This window comes from Tympanuchus pallidicinctus, unplaced genomic scaffold, assembly GCF_026119805.1.
Source record: "Tympanuchus pallidicinctus isolate F22 unplaced genomic scaffold, pur_lepc_1.0 scaffold21, whole genome shotgun sequence".
Lineage (NCBI taxonomy): Eukaryota > Metazoa > Chordata > Aves > Galliformes > Phasianidae > Tympanuchus > Tympanuchus pallidicinctus.
In genome coordinates, this window is record NW_026294733.1 from 1,192,588 (window position 1) to 1,212,992 (window position 20,405).

The 20,405-nt window shown below is 46.1% G+C and overlaps 1 protein-coding gene across 4 annotated transcripts in view; it reads left to right on the top strand.

Annotated features, from left to right (window-relative positions):
- Positions 1 to 20,405, top strand: part of GRIA1 (glutamate ionotropic receptor AMPA type subunit 1) — a 166,610-nt gene that overhangs the window by 53,246 nt on the left and 92,959 nt on the right. For 3 of the 4 annotated variants that reach the window (XR_008207181.1, XM_052684645.1, XM_052684644.1), the window contains exons 1-2: positions 4,107 to 4,422; positions 6,466 to 6,603. Coding sequence is in view for 3 of the 4 variants with exons in the window: in XM_052684645.1 (XP_052540605.1) it covers positions 4,341 to 4,422; positions 6,466 to 6,603 (220 nt within the window). In the remaining variant the exon portion in view is untranslated. Of the gene's footprint in view, positions 1 to 4,106; positions 4,423 to 6,465; positions 6,604 to 20,405 lie in introns of those variants that run through there. The other variant, XM_052684646.1, reaches the window with a different exon arrangement.

The following is a 20,405-nucleotide window of genomic DNA, read 5'->3' on the forward strand; positions in this document are numbered from 1 at the left end:
AATTTGATTGACAGGTTTATCTTCCAGTCCATTTACTTACTTAATTATCCCACAGTGAGCAAGGAGTCATTTCTTATAAATATGGTAATAAACCGATCAGGATCACAACGGAAACATATTCTTATACAGTTTGTGGAAAAAGTCAACTTTCCCAATTTTCAGCACATATCATGCTTCCCCTATCAGCAAGCAGTAAATTAAGAAACAGTATCTGGTGCTATTGTCACCAGATATCTGGTGATAGCTGAAAACCTTCAGGGACAGTGACCCTACCACCTCCCTGGGCAGCCTGTACCAATGCATCACCACTCTTTCAGAGGTTTCCTAATATCCAACTTAGAAATCCTACAAAGATACATCCTCTGTCCTTTGTCTTTGTGCTTTAGGGATACTGGAAAGGAGTGAAGCTGATGCTTGCTTTAATTTCTGAGTTGTTTCTGGGATGTCAAAGCCTTTCACTTGACAACTCTGGTTGCTGCCTGAAGAAGAGAGAGACCACTGGTGTCTGAGGCCTGATTCATTGATGAGGGAGATCTTCTGGAGATGATTTGAGGACTATATTTCATAGATGCAGTTTTTCAATGGCAGAAGTAATACCCTCCAGTTTTAAAAGGTTGAAGCAAGTGTTCTTTGCCTGTGCCTATGCAGTGACACTGCTCATGGGGACAACAGCACTGGGGGGACGTGAGGTAGCCTGTCCTCCAGAAGCTCCTGTGATACATTTTATTGCACCATTCTTTCATTATTACCATTTTCATTTTTTTCTCTTGAATCTCTGGGAAAATTGAATTCCCAGAGTTTGTCTGCTTAGCACCTGCTCTTTGATCGTTCCTTGTTCCAAAATAACAAAATAGATGTGATCAAGGCAGGGAGAGAAATGCACGCATTCCTTCGGCATTCATTTATGCCAAGACGCTGCAAAACCCATACGAGAGTCTGGATTTGGAGTTTATTTAAATTTATTTAAATTAATCACAGTAATTACATTTATCAAAAGCCTCCTATAGTGATTGTCCAGCTAGAAAATAATGGACATTTCAGAAATAGTAGTATTTCAATAGCCTCTTTGAAGACATTCAGGAGCATCATGTAAAACACAATGGGCACCAGAGGAAATAACTCTGCTGGGAGGTCTCGGACAGATGCCGAGTTCTGTTGATTCCCTCATTTTTCAAGGCTGGAGGCTTCTGCATGTGAATGAGTCCTTTGTTTTTCCAAGGATTCTGATACAGAAATGTATCTGCTGCAACAACCGCTTATTTCCTATCCTGGAAACAAAAGCTCTGATTTTGCTCCCATGGTCAACGTGATGCCTTGAAGAGTAAAGAGGAAGATGACAGACAGCCTCCCCAAAGACAAAGCTCTCTGGTGTGCAAAACCTCGGAGCTGAAATGGGTGAGAACAAAAGTTCTCCCTGCATGCAGCAAGGTCAGCTGCCAGCAGAGCACAAGGAGAAGAGAAGCTGTGATGTATTCCTTTTCTTGTCCTTACGCCTGGTGAAGATCTTAAGCAAACCGGCTATGCTCTTTTGAAATTCCATTACAATGTTTCCTATGCTTAATTGGAAGGCTTATTGTCTTAGACATGTCTTTAGCTAATTCATCGCATTCAATTGCATAGATTAATCTCTCCAGACCTTGTTAGCTGCTCCCTGTTAAGCACCAGATGCCTGTCTGTCACACCTGCCTCTTATGGATCCTTTAAGACAAAATAAGGTTCTTCCTAATTCCATTCCCTGGTACTTTTAGTTGCCTCCTGATCCAGATGGCACCATGCAATATACGTTTATCTTGTATGTTTTCCTTTGATTTCTGAAATTCAGAAACGTTTGTTCTTTTTCTTCTTTTCAATAGGAATATAAATAATTCAATTGATGATTCAGTTGGGTTTTTCTCTCAAAGAGCCCAGGACTATCTGACAGATGGATTGATCTGTCATTCTGTTGTGACCATTTATGTGACATCTCAGAGGTTCATCAGTTTCCAAAGACTTTGGAAGTTCAGAAGCTATATTGCTTCGATGTTGATTTAAATAATCTTCAGAGCAGCTAGAGTTAATTCCCAGCATCCTTGTGCGAACGAACTCTGAATAAAATGCTATTATCTATGGGGAAAAAGGAAATTAATACGTTCATAAAATAATGGTCTTATTACTACTTATCTTGTTACACTCCGGTGTGGTTCTCCTTATTAAGCCACCTGCACTCTGAGAGGTTTATAGACAAAAGCAGCATTATTAATTAATACAACCGTGCAAGCTTTCTGTGGGCAATTACAATATTTTATTGTTGTGGCTACTATTATTATTACCAGACGGGCTGTTTGGGAGTCTTGAAAACATGCTGTCATTTTCCTATTGCATTGGTTATTCTGCAGTACCTTTCATCAGCTTACAAATGCAGCTGTTTCTGCTCAATTTTGGATGGAAATCAAGAACGCACGAAACCTATGAGCACGTTATCGTAGCCTCAGATCAGCATTGCTTAAGTTATACAAGGAATGAGATGGATGTCAGATGTAGGTGCTACCTATCCACTGCAGATGTAGATGTGATTTGCTTGAACATGACTCCTCAGCCAGTGGGACAGGGTAGGAGCATCTTATGGCTGTAACTCAGTGCTGGATGCCCTGACAATTGTTCTAATGAACCTGCAAGTCTCTGATACAGAGAGTTGTTGTTCTGGTCAAGAAAGGCTTGGGGAAAAAAAATGAATTCATTCTTGAAGGATGTTTTATTGCTTGCCATAGGGACAGTATCAGTCTTCTGGTCTGTTTGCAGTGCAGCTGTCCTTACTGTCCTTGTAAGAGACCACAAAATTGTAGGCATCAGTACAAATCTGCTCTGATGCAAGCCTTCACATACAGTGCTGCAGTCCCTGCACCTTCCCTGGCATTTATGTGGGTGTTAAAGAGTTTTGTCATCCCTGAAGTTGCAGTGAAATCCATAAAACTGTACAGGAAAAGATAAGGATCTCAAACATTAATTTGCAAGGAGTCCTGGTCTGTCCAACAGCTCCTTATGGGGGTGCATGTGGCACATCAGTCACCACTCTGATGCTTTTCCTGTTTGACCACCAGCTTGTGGAAGAGGGGAGAGGAGATCAGGGCAAGGCACCCCACACCAAACCAGGATATCTGAGAATTGGGGGCATCTGAGAACTCTTTCTAATATTTTTTTTCCTTGTTTCCTCTTTGCACACTGTGCACACTCCCTGTGTGCAGTAAAGATGCAAAGAGTAGAGGCGAAATCTCTCTGTCCAGACATGGATATTTGGATTCTGGCAAGAGGCCCTGGGTTTGATTTGGGACTTTGGGACTCAGAGGAGAAAGGGTGAATTTTCTGTCCTCTCTGAGATTGTGGCTCTGTGCTCACAACAATTTGACCTCATATCTTTCTAAATCCCAAGTGTTGCCTGAGGGCTGTTCTTTATTGTTGTTACTTCTATTGATTTGTTTTTTCCTTTTTGCTTTTGAGCAAAGCTGTTTATGGCCAAATAAGCTCCAGCCTCACCAGAACCACCACAAAACAGTTCCTGCAGTGTTTCAGGCTGGAAAAGCTCCCAGCTTCAGCCACCTGCCCAATCTGATAGTGGTGATGAGCACAGCAAGCGAAGGGGTGTCATGTCATGCAGGTTAAAGGTGCAGCAAGGAAGGTGTGTGCTGGGGGAGGTGATTTGGTTTTTTTTCCTGCTTCAGAATCTCTGGTTGTTGCTCTGAAATCCTCCCTTCCAAGGCACATTTGCAGGTTGTATCCCTTCTTATTATTCTATAGAGGTGGGATCCATTCACCTCCTGGACCCAGGGGCGAAAGCCCAGGCTGAGAAGTGCTGGATGAAAGCAGAGGAGTAGAAGCCCTTTCTCTAGAGGAGTTTGCCACCTACTGATTCCCAGGTTCCCTTTAGCTCCTGCCAGGAGAAATGGAGGGGCCGTGTGGGGGGAGCCAGGAACTTGGGGGTAGGTGGGGATTGCCCTTAGAGACCTCAACCAGGGCCTTGGGAAAGAGCCGGCTCAGAGGGAGCCCAGCTGTTGAGCTCCGACTCATCGGAGATGGCAAAGGAGCGCGGTGGCAGCGCATGGTGTGCATGCGTGCGTGTGTGTGTGTGACGGGGGAGGGATGTGGATGAGGAGCGGGCTCTCTTTCTTTCTCACAGAGCTCAGTTAATCCTGCTATCAGGCGCTGGTAAGCAGCAGTCTCAGCGCTGGATTCCGAGAGAAGGAGACGCGTAATTCAGAAGGCGCAGCAGAGGGGAGGCGAGAGTGGCAGCTAAAGAGAGCAGAGCGGGGGAAAAATCAAATCTATGCTCGGAACTGGGCTTCTTTTTCGCCAATGCAAAAGGGAATATGCAGCACATTTTTGCCTTCTTCTGCACCAGTTTCCTAGGGGTGGTGTTAGGGGCCAATTTCCCCAACAATATCCAGATAGGTGAGTGTGGAGCTCGGGGCCGGTTGGGAGCGATGTTCCCCGGCAAGCAGTGGGTTGGAGTGGGGCCGTGGGGAAGCACTGACCCGTCAGTCTGCTTGCAGAGGGGAAAATGTGCGTGTGTGAGGTGTGGGGAGCAGCGTGTGCTGGATTTTCGTGTTGATATGAGATTTGCAAGAGCAGAGATGTATTAATTTTTCTTTGGGGGAGGGGAGGATTGAGAATAAATGCTTGTACACCCCAGCACAGAGAGAGAAAAGTGCCTCTGAAATGGAGGAAGCGTGAAAAAAAGATTATTCGTTTCTTGCTTTGTGAAATATCTGGGCTGCCATTGTGCGTTGCTGCATTTGCAACATCAGCGGTTGCATTATACATTTTTGTGAGGATGCTCTCATCTGTGGGTAACTGGGACGAGAGGTAACAAACAGGCGCTCTCTGTTGTTGTTGCTAAAGAATAAGGGCAGAGCTATTGGAGGAAGATTTTGCGCTGGAGTCTCTTTTCATTTCATGCTACTTGCTTCCCCTGTGTGCCAGCGCTGCCTGTTTGATTCCTTTCTCCTTTCCTGCAACTTCTCAGCGCTCCTCTCCCTCCCTGCCCCGGGTTTATTATTACTCTCCCATTGATCTTTGTTGACGATGATTTGTAACCCAAATTCCCTTCCCTTGCATGCCGGTTTCCTTTTGCACCTCCCTTCTCCTTACAGTGCCAATCAACCGCTAATCCACCAAGTTCAGTCAACTCCTGTTTTAGCCTCGCTGCACAATCGCTGCTTTTACTGCTGTTGATGCTGCATCCCTGCCTTCTTCCCTTCCTGCCTCCCTTATACCCCAAATACACGCAGCATCCCAGATTCTCTCCCTTCCAGCAAACACAGATGATAGCCTAACTCGGCTACTAGCATCCAATTCCTCTGACACCCATGATTAGGCAGGAGAAGGGGGGCATGCGGGGGAGTGGGGGATATTCGTGCGCAAATAGCCCGCTCCACACACCTAGGAGATGCCCTCCATACAGAAGATGAGCGAGCAAGCAGGTCTCTGCATATTTGCTTCTTCCCAAAGCCACCTGCCCTGGGGGGTGAGGGGAGGGGAGCGGGGGTGGGAATTGATGCTCCCTGCTTCTCTATTTCAATTCAGTCTGCTTTTCAAGTGCTTTGTTTCCCTCCCTCTATCATGCAAATAGCAGTACTCCCTGTACATGCGTGTAGATAGCAAGGCGGTCCGAATGTATCAGCACCCTTCTGGAGTCTGCGAAGGCATCTGCCGCAAGTCAAGTCTCCTTCTGGGGAAGCAGCGGGAAACTTTTCCCAGAGCTGGGTTATCCCGGGTCCATTCGGGGAGGCGAGCTCTGAGCTGGGTCTAGCCTGGTCCCAGTTTCCGTCTAATTTATGTTGTCCAGTGGTTCTGAGCTCTTTTGCACTTGTGTTTGAATGGATGTTTCTCAGGATCAGGCTTTCGATTTCTTGCCCAGTCTGAGTTTGGCCTCTGTCACCTGTTAAATGTAGGGGTTTTCCGTGCTTCACACTAGCAGCAGCAGCAGCAGGTGTGTACAGTGAGTCCTGCTTGCTCTGGCTCTTGCAGATCTGTCCCCTTGTGCCCAGCGTGGGGCAGGCTTGGCAGGGCTGTCCTGCGCCCCTCAGGGAGCAAGCCTGGAAAGCAAGATTCAAATTGGGCCTCACTGTGAGTGGAGCAAGAGGAGGGAATACTCAGATTCCTCTTTTATAGCATTGGCAGTGCTTCTGTTTCTATTCCTTAAAGTTATGGGAGGGGTGAGGAGGTTGAAAGCCAAACCCTGAGCTTCAGCCTGACCCTGGGGGCTGCTGGGCTCAGGGTGCATCAGGGCTCCTGTATGTCCAGGCACTGCATAATGGGAAGGTTTTCTGCTCCCAGCCTGCCTGCAGCAGGCATGGACCCCTTGTGTCAGGTGTGCTGGAGGATTTGGAGCTGCAGTGGCATCTCTGGAAACTCCTCTGCAGGAATATTTCAGACCAAAAGGGCTGCTAATACAGGTGTGCTTAAGACTTCTTGTTTTGTTTTTCTCCCCAGGGGGGTTATTTCCTAATCAACAATCCCAGGAACATGCGGCTTTTAGGTTTGCACTGTCTCAGCTCACGGAACCCCCTAAGCTCCTTCCCCAGATCGACATTGTGAACATCAGCGACAGCTTTGAGATGACATACACCTGTAAGTAGCGGTGTTTGCCGGGCTTTCACTTACTTTGCTTTTTCATTTACTCCTGACTGTTCATGTCTGTACGTGGAACAGGGAGCATCTTGCTAAAAATGTGCAATTCTCCCTCAGGGTCCAAGTAAGAAAACCCCAAATGCACAGGATTTCTGAATGGTTTTGGGGTGTGCTAGGACACTGGGTTGGGGTAGCGCTGCAGTTATTCGGCGTGCCTTGCATTTTCTTTTAGTGCTTCCCAAGCAGTACTGAACCCTTCGCAATTCATTTCCTTGTGTTTCTCTAACCTCTGCCCGATTCCTTGCTGAGGTTTCATTCCCATCTTCCCTATAGTTCTGCTGTACAACAAAGGTACCCCTTCCCACCCACGGAGTGCACCAAAGTGTATGTTTAGTGTGAACCACATCCTCTTCAGTCCCAGTTTAGCCATCTGTCCTTGCAATTTAATAAAGGCTGAGCAGAAAACCACACCTTGATGCAAGTGGAGTCCAGATCTGCTATAAGAGCAATGCCCACAGGGACAGAGAGCTAAGAGAGTTCTATTTTCAAGTACCAGTGAAATTCCTTCCCTTCGTAGTCTGTTGGATTGACATTGGCTCACATCTGTGGGAGCCTTTAGATTCACTGATTCCTCTCTGCAGATCGCTCGTGGAGAGTGGGATGGATGTGGACAAAAGCTGTCATCTGTGCTAAGAAATACACAGAAAGATAAACCTGCTTTTCTGCAGAGAGCATCCAAGAATGTAGAGAAAGAGAATTCATAAGGCTCTAAAGAAAAATAAGTTGTTTTTTTTCTTGTTGGAGGGTTTACAAATACAAGACTGTAGGAAATTCTTGGCCAGTAAGGCACAGAAGAGAGAAGCAATAATTTGGCTCTGCTTTCCCTGGGCTATCTAATGACATATCTAAAGATTTTCTATTCTCCTTAATATCCCTTTATTTGTTATCTACAAGATTTCCATCAAGAAAGAGCAGCTATATCAGCTCAGTCCAATGGCAGTTCCTTGGCAGGAGAACTAGAAAAATAGGGAAGAATAAAAGGCTGTATCTATCAAGGGAAAATGTCACCCACCTGGGGTAGAGTTGCTGACTGTGGCCGGGGATGAGCTATTTCAGTGCTGATAGCAGGGAGAAAGCAGACACTGCAAGAATATCGCTAGAATAAATTCTCCATCTGCGTGTAATTGTCCCTCCCTCTCTATGCCTGCCTGAAATGATTTTGTTTACAGCATTAGCAATGATAGCAAGGCCACGATACCAGTTCTGCTTAAAATGTCTGTCATTAGTACCACAGGGGTGGAGGTGGTCTCACAAAAGCTGAATGGAAGCAAGACAGCCTCCCAAAGGATGTTATATTTGAGCTCTATGTAGGGCACATTGTCCTAGATCAGACCAGCAAAGCTCTCTGCACAGTCCAACTTCACTTGTCCTCGTTTTTCTTTTTCTTCTTCTTTTTTTTTTTTTTTTTTTAATTAAAAACTTCCTAAGTCCTTCAAGACTATGGAAAGCAGCATTTGTTTTGTAAGCACAAAAGGTGTTAGTCCATGTACTCTTGGGGTAAACAAAACAACAGCAGGACATGTTGAGAGAGACTCTGCTGCTAAAACTTTTGCCAGGAATTATCTCCTTCCTCATCTTCCAGCAATTTCCCTCCCCAGTTGCCAAGACTGGAGATCAGCGGGAAGATCTGTTTATTTACAGTGAATAAAACCCTGCCCACACACAGGTCCTTATCATCTGAGAGAGGGCTGGCCATGCTGCCAGTTAAAACACAGTTTTTGTTCCCATGGAGATAGAGAACACAGCATTTCTCTGCTGTTGGAATCCCCTCTTTCTCTGATGGCTTTGGTTGAGTGTGTTTGGACCCTGCAGATAGAGTGCTGCCCCTATGGGAGCTCCAGCAGGAAGGACACCTGGTAAGGTCCCAGCCCTGCCGCACGTCCTGCCTTCCCATAGGAGCCATCCCTGTGTCCTACACACAGTCCTTATGGCAAGTGCCTGAAGCAATATAGGGAATATATAAAGAATCAGCAATGATGGCAGAAGCAAAAGGCTTGTTGGGCAGCCTGTGGGGCAACGACGAAGTGGCAGTTTGAACTGCAGCAAAATGACAGCACTTTGTCTAAGGAGATCGTATGCAAACCGTATCTCGGTATCAAGTGTGACACTGTCTACCTCTGCCTGACACAGATCTGCTTGCTTGTTAGGCTGGGTGAGCTTTGGTGTGACAGGGAGAGAATTTGCAGTATGAGATGCTCCCATCTGCACACAGGTGACAGTAATAGGGAAACGTTAACGATGTGCGAGTGATGATCATAAATTGGTAACAGCAATACCCACAGAAGTGATACGTCTGTGCAGTGTCAGGAGGATGCTGTTGTTGCTGTGCTATTGCTGTGACAGCCCAACCACTTCGGGTTTTCTGATGCCTCCAGTTGTGGTTGTCTCATTGTTATATAGAGATTGTGAATGCCTCCTCTTGGGTTGGAGTCAGCCTGAGGTTTCTGTGGTCCCTGTGCACAATACGTCAGCAAATTATGATTTTAATTGTAAATATTAAGAAAACAGAGAAGTAGTAGATAGAACATGTGGTGACCTCATATTTCAGATGTGGTTGATGCTAATGTTATTAGCTCTGAGACATGGGCATGTTTCAATAGCTGAAATATCATCCTGAATTCACCTCTGTCCCATAGATTATATGGCAAGGAGCAGGCTCTGTGCTTGCAACTCAGCTTATGGTGTGGCTTAGTGATCTCTGACATGCAGTGAGAATGCACAACTGCTGCTATGAGCATTCTTAACCAAAGACATTGTGTCATTTCTTTGAAGACTATCACAATTGCTTAGGAAGAAGGTGAACTTACAGCCCTTTCTTTGGCAGAAGTACATAGCAATGCTAGCTGTCTCTAAGGGGGAAAATGATGGGGTGGTGTGAGTGAAAGGTTTGCACAGCGATGTAACAGAGCAAAACCATTCTGATCAGCTTTAAAATGGGTTCTTTGACTTCAGCCATTTTTGGAAAAGTGTGCTATGACCATCTTGCTTGGCTTTCCTGAGACTGGCTGTGCTCAGGGCAGCCCCAGTGCAGCAGCAGATATGCTGCGGGTTGGAGCTGAGAGAAGAGGGGTGCTCTGTGCTGGATGCATGGGCACGAGACTGAAGCATAGGATAGAGCTGTAAATACTTGCTTCTGTGGGGTCTGTGGTGGACAGCAGCACCATATGCTTTTGGCAACAAGGGAATACAGGGCTACAGAAACGTGCAGCACTGGGAAATTTTCTTTTATTGTTTGTCTCAGCCTTCATTCATGCACGTGTAATGTACATCCCATCCACTGTGCACAGTGCAGCTCCCTGGGGGATACAAGTTGTTTCAGCTTCAGCTCCTTGGCTTGATTCAGTTTGCGGTGCAGAAACTGTGCTTTCAGCCTTTGGCAGCAGTTCTTGGGTGAGCACAGTCAGCGATGCTCATTCCAGGTGGGTCACTAACCTGGTAAATCCATCCCTGCAACACTCATGCCACTTCGCAATGATAAGCCGCTACCGAAACCCCCTGTTCTGCAGTGAGCCCCATAAATTTGGTAGAGTACTGATCAGCTTTTGTGCACACCGGGTGCTGGGCTGCCGAGATGGGATGGTCAGGAGTTGCACACTCAGAGCAGAGAGGTCTGCAAAGAAGCATGGTAGGATTTTTCAGGTGCATGAAAACCTGCAAAGTGGCTATTGCACTATTATCCCTCTCCCTCCTTGTGTTCATAGCTGTAAGCAGTGAGAGGTCTTGATGCTGAGGAGGGTCTGTGGGGTGCTGCTAGCATGTCAGCAGTTGAATCCATTCTGTGTACTAGAAAATGGATGTGCAGATGGGAGCCTGTTCATATTTTAGAAAAGAAAGCCTTCCAGCAGCAATTACAAAGGGATTTGCAATGATCACTTGCTCTGTTCTAATGTTCTTATCAATAGCAGCAAGCTTAGATCCAGATCAGCTACGAAATGAAGTATTTATTTTTGTTCTTCTTCTTGGGCACTTACGTATATAGATACAGTATTTCTGGAGATTGCTTTTTATCTCCTAAATTACCTCTCAGAGACAGGGAGGAATAGGCAAACATTTGAATGTTCTCAAACGAGGAACTAAATTTGGCTTAATTAAACAATTATTGCATGTTTAATTTAAAGGAATCTACTTTGTTGACAAACATACGGTGGCCGCTATTTCTTGGAAAGGTATTGCTGTAATTATTCCAGCAGTAATCAATTAAAATGCTATTTTTATAATTAAACTTCCGCAATCTAAGTAAGCCCAGCCCCGTAATAGCATGTAATTGATGTGGTGCTGGCATTTATTTTTGCAATATCAGAAATCCCATGTAAATGCTTTGGGATTTTTTTCCCCTGTAGATCCCAGCATGACTACTTAAAGTGAGCAAAGCCAACAGAAACCTGGATTTAGTGATCAGACGCAACCTGATTGATATAAAATAGGCACTACATAGGAATATATCTTCTTAGATTTTGCAATGGAAAAAGGTCCGATGCGGGCTGATGAATCAGCGCATCGATTCACATTAGATCAAACTGAGGTTAAGGGTGCTCAGCTGCTGGCAGGGATGGGCTGTAGCTTTCTGTTAATTGCATGTTTGTCTGGTGAGACGCTCCCACCCTGCCGTAAGATCCAGCCACAACGAGGGTGCTGATGGGCATCTCTGGCAAGCGTGAAAGCCATGAGGTGTTGAGAGGGGCAGCCAAGGAATGAGTGGGTCCTGGGCGTGCTCCGATGGGCTCTGGGTGCTCAGCAGTGGCAGCCACCTCTGAGGAAGGTGAGAAATCATCCCATGTGCTCTTCTCAATGTTTAAAACATGAGCACCAAGCCATTTCCTTATGTCTGGCTGCCAGGGCATGGCAGGCTGTCTGTCTGCCTTCACAGATCTGGGCATAGAGAGACCTGGGTGAACGTGGGCTGAGATCGAGTGTAGGGACGCTGATGGCAATCCGCTGTCATTTGGCAAAGGCAGCCCTGCTGAGGGACTGGCAGGGCACAGCAAGAACAGGTTTCCCCCAGTCTGGTGTGCTCATTTCTCACCCGTGGCAATGGGGACACTTATTCTTCGCACAATTTCTTCATGTATTAATTTTTTTTTTATCCTGAGCTGCGGGAGTGGTGCTGGGGAGAAAAGCTGATGTCACATAATTAGGAAGAATAGTGGGAATTTCACACTTGCAAATCTATCTACTCATCTGCAGAGAATCCAAATATTCATTGTTGACAAGCAAACGAGTGAAGAAGGAAAATTTGTGCTCAGCAGCAGGCAAAGAAGGGATTTTAGAAGCAGCAAGCAGCAAAGGCCAAACATGCTCAGTGTGTGACAGCCACAGCTTCTTCCTCTCACAGCTTATCCTTTCTTCTTTAAAATAAAGCATGTTCATGCAATAGGGACAGTACTAAGCTGCAGACACATGGGTTTAATTTTTTTGGCTCTTAAATAGGGAGGTGAGAGCAGAAACGTTTGTGTGGCTTTAAGGAAGGCAGGATGGGGAAGCGTGCTGTTCCCTTTCAAAACTCCAGCAGAAATTTTAGATATACACATTTACATTTTCTCTTAATAGGGTTAGGGCCCCAAAGGCGTTAGCTCTTTGCCAGTAGGAATGGAAACCATCCCAGTTAGCTTCGGTAGCACACAGAGCTCTGAGCAGACACAAAACCAACATGCTCCTTAAAGATGCAATAAGTCGGCAAGGCTCTAATATTCTGCTGATCCAAATTCTCCAGGGTGTGGTGTTAACACAAGTCTGAAGACAAAGATGCATTTATTTCAACTACGCTCCTTTAAAAGGGGATGAGTTTTGCTTCTCTGCTTTCAGTTGTGGAGGATTGGAACAGGCTAACATTTTTCCCAGCGAGAAGTGCCATTTAGTACAGCACAGGATGTCCTCTGGGGGCTGCAATGGCTCCTCAGGAAGTCAGGACTTCGGTAACATGAAGAAGAGCTGAACCCAATCGCCAGCAACCCACCATCATCCCGGCAAACAATGTTTCAAAATAAAACGGGTTGATTAACATAACAGCGTGCCATCCAGCAGGGGCTGTTCCATGCTCACCTGCTGAACTGATCACTCATTAGCTGCAGTAATGAGTCTCTAGTTGATTTTCTTCTGCTACCCCTTAGCAGCCAGACCCACTCATCCCCTCTGGGGCATTCTTTAAAAAAATAATACTAATGTATCTCAGTTGCTTCCCCTGAAAACCTTATCCTTTGTCAGCCCTCATCCCAAGTTGCAGCTTTATGAGCAGATGTGCTTATGTATTGCAGCACTGATTGATCTCTTAAGAAAGGAGCAGTGAGAGGCAATGAAGAGGCGAATCACAGCTACAAATTGCCCTATCTAAACTTCTTCAAGAGGGTCTTTTCATTCTTTGATTCTATTTGTTTCTGACAGCATGGAGGAGTGCACAAGAAAACAACTGACATCTGAGAGTGAGGATGTAGCATTTGACTGATGGCAGGTTTCTTGTGTAAAGTGTGTGTGTGCATCTCCATATGCTTCGAGAGTTTTGGCTTTGATTTAATAAGCAAGGTCCTGCAAGTCTGCTAATGTAGAGGAAGTGGGAGGGAGATGAAAGCTTGAGGACTGGAGGGTCTGAAGAGAGGCACAGTAACCACTGCAGGTGATAGGGATGCAGTGCAGCGGGAGCTCGCATAAAGGGAGGGCTATTTCTCCCCTCCCAAATACTTGGCTAGAAGTAAGCTTTGGTGAGCAGACCACATCAGTGCCTACACTGATTAAGATCTGGTTTTACTCCTGCTGGCCAGGATTCCCCAGTGTCTGAGCCTGTTGGCTTTTCTTCCACTCAGCACCAATCCCCCATTGAACACAGTCCATGAGAAAGAGGACAGTGTTGCTATTCTGGCAGGTAAGCAGAAACAACCAAACAAACAAAAAAAAACAGAAACAATTGCTAGCAGGTTTGGGACTGTGAGTGAGAGGATGTCAGCAGAGAGCACCCAGGGACAGGGGATGGAGAAATGTTGGGTCAGGAGCAGCACTTAGAGAGCTTCTATGGGAAAGAGGATGGGCTCTGCAAGTGTCTGTGGTCGTGCTGAGTTTTTCCTTCTCTCTTTTCAGCCTTTACCCAGAGTGTCCTTTATTGAATGATGAGCATATACCATTTACATATGGCTTATTGTGTGACGCTACAAGGCATGGTGGTGGCCATGTGCTGGTCCTGAGATAAAAGGTGCAGACATGTTGGTGCAGCACAGAATGAGGATGGGCCATGGGGGATAGAGGCACAATGGACAAGAAAGAGGGCAGTTTGGTGAGGGGAGAAAAAGTAAGGGATAAATTCTGAGGTGCAGACTGTGGTGAGGTGAATGCTAGATCAAAAGTGGAAGGGAAAGGCTTGGGGATGAACATCCCAGTGGTCCAGGAGCAGATTGAAAGTGGCAAGGTCCAGGTCAGCCAGGGATGTGGGGACAGATCTGGTCCACCAGCACAGTGCTGCAAAGGGCCAAATCAGCCCACGGAGCTGCAGCTGAGAACAAGGCTTGGCCTGCAGGGAGTTCATGACAAATGCCTTTGTGCTGAAGGTGATTAATGCTTTTAATGAACTACCAAAGGAAGTTATAGGAAGCCAAACTGCTTATGGCTGCAGGGCTGTTGCAAGCAAGGATGGGAGGCGAGCTGCGGCACAGCCTGCCTGTGCAGTGATGCTGTTTTCAGTTCACTGTCCCAGAAACACAGTCAGGCACAGCAGCTGTCCTCAGTCTGTCCCGAGCAAAGGCAGAACTGAGTGCATTCCATAGATTTAATCAGAACTAATTTCTGGCATGTCCTAGTTCTGGGGTCTTGCCTGGTTGGGTGGTTGTGGCTGCGCCAACCAAACCCTGCTGCCTGCTGCTCTTAGTTGTGGGGATGGCAATCTGGGAGTCCTCAGTGCAAAAATGAAGGAAGAACTGTCACTTAACTCTTCTTTCCCCTGCAAAGCACAGGTGAAGTTCTGCTTTGCCAGTGTCTGTAGAGGGACAGAGGAAGAGAAGGAAAGAATGAACCCAAGCTTGACCATCTGCTCCTGCCACATCGCTGCTCACTTTCTTAGCAGCATCCTTAAGCAGCAGGTCCCACATCCTTCAAGATTGAAGAAGGGAATTTGTCCCCTCTAAATTTTCTTTCTAAAGATTAGTTGCCCTCATCTAAGCTACTGAACAAGGTGACTTCTGTAATCAGCAGAACCCTCCAGTGTATGATCCTTTTGAACAGTTTCAGACACCCATCTTAGCAGAGGAGGATTTGCCCTCCAGAGGTTTGTGCTTATCTCCCTTGTCGATGCAGCAAGCCAAGATTACAGGCTTGGCTTAGGCAGCTTACCCTGAGACCTTGAGAGGTAGGTGAAAGGAATCCAACCCAAAATGTCTGCAGCTGTACCACATAAGTGTTCAAAACTCAATGCATTTAATGCCTCACCAGTACCAAACATTTTCCAAGAAGCAGCCTATGAAACACCACACAACAAGCAAGCAGTTTGTGGTTGTGCTATTCTGATGTTTCAGTAAAAACTGAAGAAAATATTTGTTCATGGTTCATTTTTCATAGAAACTGCTCTTCTCAGGTTCCCCGTCCGTATTCCAGTGCAGTACTGCAGCTGTCCTTCGAGGGCAGGGTTCTGTTGCTGTCTGGGATGTGCTCCTATCCTCAGAACCTCTTCTATTTCTCACTTCTCGTGGGCTCACTGCAGCAGTGTTTGCAGTGCTCTAATGAAATTTTGTTATGTGTTTGCTTTTGCTGTCCTGAAGCAGATCTTTTTCTCCCTCTTTCTGCCCGTGCTCTCCTAGCTGCCATTGCCATTCACTAGGAGTGGGATCACGGGGATCCTGGAGACGGTACCATCAGGGGAGCAATGCCTTTAGGTGCTAACTGCAGCATTCTCCAAATAGCATCTGGGGATTTCACTGGGCAATCCCCACTGGTGCTAATGGGAGGAAGACACAGCTGAACCCCATGCAGCACTTCAGGTAGGCAGGAACAAACAGTCTTGTGAGCTTTCTTGGGAAAAAAGAAGCAAGAAAAAGAAAAGGAAAAAAAAAAGGTTATTTCTGACATAGCCTATGTTAATAATAGTTTTATTTAGCAACCATATGAACCAATTTGAATGTAGACCCCTGGACTAATATAGCTGAAAATCACAGGGATGCTTTGAATCACGCCCTGCTCTGGTCTGGAATTCTGGTGGCCAACTGACAGCAATCCCAACTCAGTTTGAGAGCAATGTGCTTTTAGGTGTCCTGATACAAACTTATTTCCAGAAGAAAGGAGTAAGTGTGATTGCAAACTAGTAACGTGTTCATAGAGCCGATCCCAGGGCAGTGTGTGTGGAGCAGTGTCGGGGTGGCTGAGGGTGGAGGGAATTGGGGTGGGGATAGCTGAGGTGCAGCAACATCCCCTGGTGGGACTGTAGGGCCTTCAGCAAAGATGTGCTCAGTGCTGCCTGCATGATCTGAGCCGTGTAGGTGCACTGCTGCAGGATTAAGCGTGTTTGTAGGGTGGTTCATGTCCAGAGCTGCAAGAGGTGCTACAGAGGTGTAGTTTGTGGGGGTGAGATTTGCAATGTTCTTCTTGGCTATCCTTGCCTGCAGTCAATGCAGGGAATCGTTTGTATTCAACAACACCAAATTTACATTAAAAACAGGCTCCATCAAAAGGAAATCGCACTTGACAGTCCCTCTTTAGCCACGGGAGAGCAGCAGGAAGACAGGCTCATAGGCTGCCTCCTCTCCCTTGCTGTCTGCGTGTTCTTTAGTTTTGGCATTGCAAAAATGGGAAGCAGCTGTAAGCCCTTTGGATCGCAAATGGATCTGGGAGTCTGCTACCTCTGTTAACAACTCATTTATTATCACGGAGCAGACAGTTTCCTCTGAGCCAGCTCAATCTATCATTTCTTAAAGATGCTGTGTGAGACTGGAAGCATTTGCTGGCACCTGAAGGCCGGTAATAAATGCATCTTTGGAAGGAAATCTTCCTCACTGGGTTTTCTTCTCAGCTTCAGTAGGAACAATCTGTGGATACCACAGCACAGGGCTGGCAGGCAGCAGGGTGTGCTTCTGATGTCCTCTTTCCTTTGCAAAGTTCAGGATCATCCCTGCTCTAAACATTTCTTAAGGGAAACGAGTGCTCTTTGCTTCTGTCTGCATGCAAAGTACTGAAGAGCGAACAGAAAGATATTCCAACTCCCCTACACAAAACCCACTCTCATCCCACAGTCAAAGCAACTCTACAAAAGGGCACTTCCCCATTATTTCACCTCATGCACCCAACATCTGTGCAGATGCTGAGCAGTCTCACGTTAACTCTCCCAGTCCAACCCTCTAAGAGAATTTGCTATAGAGAGCAGTGAGGTGATGTAAGTCACTGCTAATTGTGCTTGCTGCAGGAGTGTTTTTGGCTGCTGTTACATCCCGGCTGCTTAAAGTCCGGAGCTCCCAGTGTGCTTCAGAGAAATTCACTCTCAGGGTCAGCAGGGAAGGGAGAGATGTGCTGGTGTGAGCAGTGTGCTGAGCTCAGGATGGGGTGAAGGGACACAGCGATGCTGCAGGTGGCTTTGCTGGTTCTCGTGGTTAGCTGGCTGATGTGCTTCAGCCTGTCTTCCTGTAATTTGCTCTCATGAATTATTCCAAGAGAAAATAGCAGTCCTATTAATTTTGCTTTGTTTATAATAATCTTATTGGTGAAGGGAAATAGAGTTACATGTGCTTAGTTCAGCACTGTCAGTTTGGATTGCAGATCAACCCTTTCCTACAGAAGCTGCACTTGTTCCAAAGATCTGTTAGGTTCTATAAAACCCGTCAGGTTTTATAGTCTGCGATCACAACCCTTCTGTCTTTCTTTTCTTGGGATTTTTAACCCCGTGACACTGCCTTCAACCCCAAATTTTGCTGCTTCTCCTTTTTCCTGCAGTAAGATTTTCCTTGTGGTTGTTCTGCCTCTCCCTCTGCCTGTAATTGTTGCAATCCCAAAACTTAAGACACGGTAATAATTTCTCTTGTGTTTTTCTGCCTTTGTCTATTGCATCTCGCTGTTGTTAGGAGTTTTGTAAGCAGCATTTCATCCTTTATTTTTGTGCCAAAGTTTTGGGATGTTGATTATTGGCTTAGGACTGTAAAATTGCTAAAATCAATATTTTTAAGGGCATTTAAATGCATACGGATTCCTTGGTCTTGCACTCTGTTTTCTGGTTTGCCAGAGAAATCTCCTGCCAAGATCAAGTGACTGAGGAGTCACTTTCTGAAGCACTAACAGTTAGTGGCACCTCTTTCCTCAAGAAGGGACAGGAAAATCTTGTACAGGGGTATGCTGAGACATCAATGGTAAAAAGAGAAGAAAAGTATTGGATAATATGTCTTAAGGGGGAAAAAAAAAACAGGAGAATTGAGTTTTAGGCAAGTTGTTAGAATCAGGGACAAATGATAAATGGCAGCTGAAGGCTTGTTGCAAGTGCATTAGAGGCAGCCTCTAATGTGTGCTTTAAATCAACGTTTGTTGCTGTTTGACCCTACCTGCAGCCGTTAAAGCATGCAGTGAAATGCCTCCTCCAATGGTGCACCCGATGGCTCTAACCATTAGTGCAAGCAGCAGCTTGGGTATGTCCGAAGTCTGAGTCCTTGAACAGTAGCACTTGATGTGCTGGGCTGTGTGGGCTTTTCTGCAAGGAATGAAAGATTAATCACTTTCCAGATGCCCTGAAATAAATGGAGACTTTGACTTCAAGCCCTGGGTGACCTACTTGTGCCTCTGAGACTTTGTCTGTGTCAACAACTTTCTTTTCTCTTGGGAGAAGTTGCCTCTTAAGGACTGCTTGTTGCTCTAGTGGCTTGTTTGTTTGTTTGTTTTTAGCTTTTCCTACACAGGGAGGATGTGGAAAGAGCTGGCACTAGTGAAGCATCAGGAAAAGCTATGTTGGGAATGTCTGAATTTCCTCCATTTAGCTGGGTGCTCAGAAAGGTACATGTGAGTGCCAGGTTCATAAATCAGTGGGGAGAAGTGAGTGGTCACTTACCCAAAGGACAACACAGGGCTTTAGATTTTAGGACCGTCGCATGTTAGCCTCATCTTTTTGCTTAGGCTCATGCTAGCGTGCTTGATCTTCAGAATGAACCTGACCCCAGTTGGGAGGACCCATGGATCTCCAGGAAGCAGGGACAGCCATCTGCCTGATACCTTCACTCTCCCATGTCTGCTAGCACATGAGCAGTAGGGGATGACATCTGGGAGGTGATGGGGGAACTACTCTGCTTCTTGTGGAAGTGCCAGGCAGCACAGTTTTAAAGCCATGCAAGTGGTTGAGTGGGTGAGCAGAAGCTACCTCAGCGTGCAGGGTACTCAGAACAGTTTCTCCCAGGCAGACATTGCCTCAGAGCAGCAAAGCAAAGCGAAAGTGCCAAGGGGCCGTTCTGAGTGGCCACAGTCTGTATTACCAACCATCTGTTCTTACAGCACTGTTATGACAGCCGGAAAATATCCTTTACATCGGCAGCGTAGACTCATTCATCCCCGCTCCCCAAGTGACTGGAGCATGATTCACCTGCTCGTCTCTGCCTTCGCCTTCCTCCCCAGACGGGGTGCTGGGACTGGGCCCATATGGCTGCTTTGTGCCATGCTGCCTTGCCAGAGCTGGGCCAAACATAAGGCTGGGGATGAATGCTGACATGATTAAGCCACTTTGGAAGAGGAAAGATTGAACCAACTCCTCCACTCTCCTGCAGCCCACAGGGAAGTGTTTTAATCTCCTGCAGGGAAGAAACTCATGGAGGTGCATCTAAAATACTAAACCTGCATGGGGGAGAACAGATTCTCTTGATTTTGCTTTTGCATATCAACAAGCATGTTCAAGGCGGGTGAAGATTTTCTCTTCAGCTCTGCCCATGTACCTTTAATTTCCCTTTGTGGACTTCAAAGCCTGAAGAAATATTGAAAAACTCTCAGATGAGCAAAGTCTTTGTTCTGTAGACAAACTTCCATAGGAAATAAAAAGTTCATAGGGTGTCAGTCCTTTTCTTTGAGCCAAGCTTAACACCCTAATAGAGTTAGGTCTTTACTGAATCACTGGGTGAACAGCTTGCTCCCTCCGCACATCTTGTAAGGTTTCTCTCTGCTCCATGTAAGGAAGACAGTTTGAGGGCACTTCCCTCCCATCATTACCCAAAGCACCTAAACTGAGTGCAGCTGGGACCCTGCAGGCCTTCAAGGAGTGTGTCCATGAACCATGCTTAACCTAATCAGAGGCGAGGACACTGCCATCAAAGCAACTGATGGATTCCTTTTAGCTTGTGCCTCCAAAAAGTAGGACACTCCATAACCAGAAGACTAGATACAGTCCAATGCAAGTTTCCGAGGAGAGGAAAGGCAGATTTGCTGGAGACATCACAAATGAGAAGAAATGTATGGTTTTTTGTTTGTTTTTTTTTGGCTTGCTGTGACTTAGTAGCAGTGATTATGGCAAGGCCTGGAGTTTTCCAGTCTGAGCTTGGCAGAGAAAAAGAGAAAGCATCTAACTACTGCAAGAATTATAATTATTTCTAAGCATTTTCATGGTGCTATCAGTGTATGCAGAGATTTGCAAAAGAAGAAATTATCATAACTTCAAGCCTATTAATTCTTCACAGGAGCTCCGTTCTGCTTTCTGGTTGGGCAGTCTTTTCCAGCTGACACTGAGACTGCACACTTGCTCCCCATCATTCTGTTGTGTTTTGCCAGCACTTGCTGAGTCTGTGCCTTTTGTTCCAGCAGAAGACCTGGGAGCACATACGACA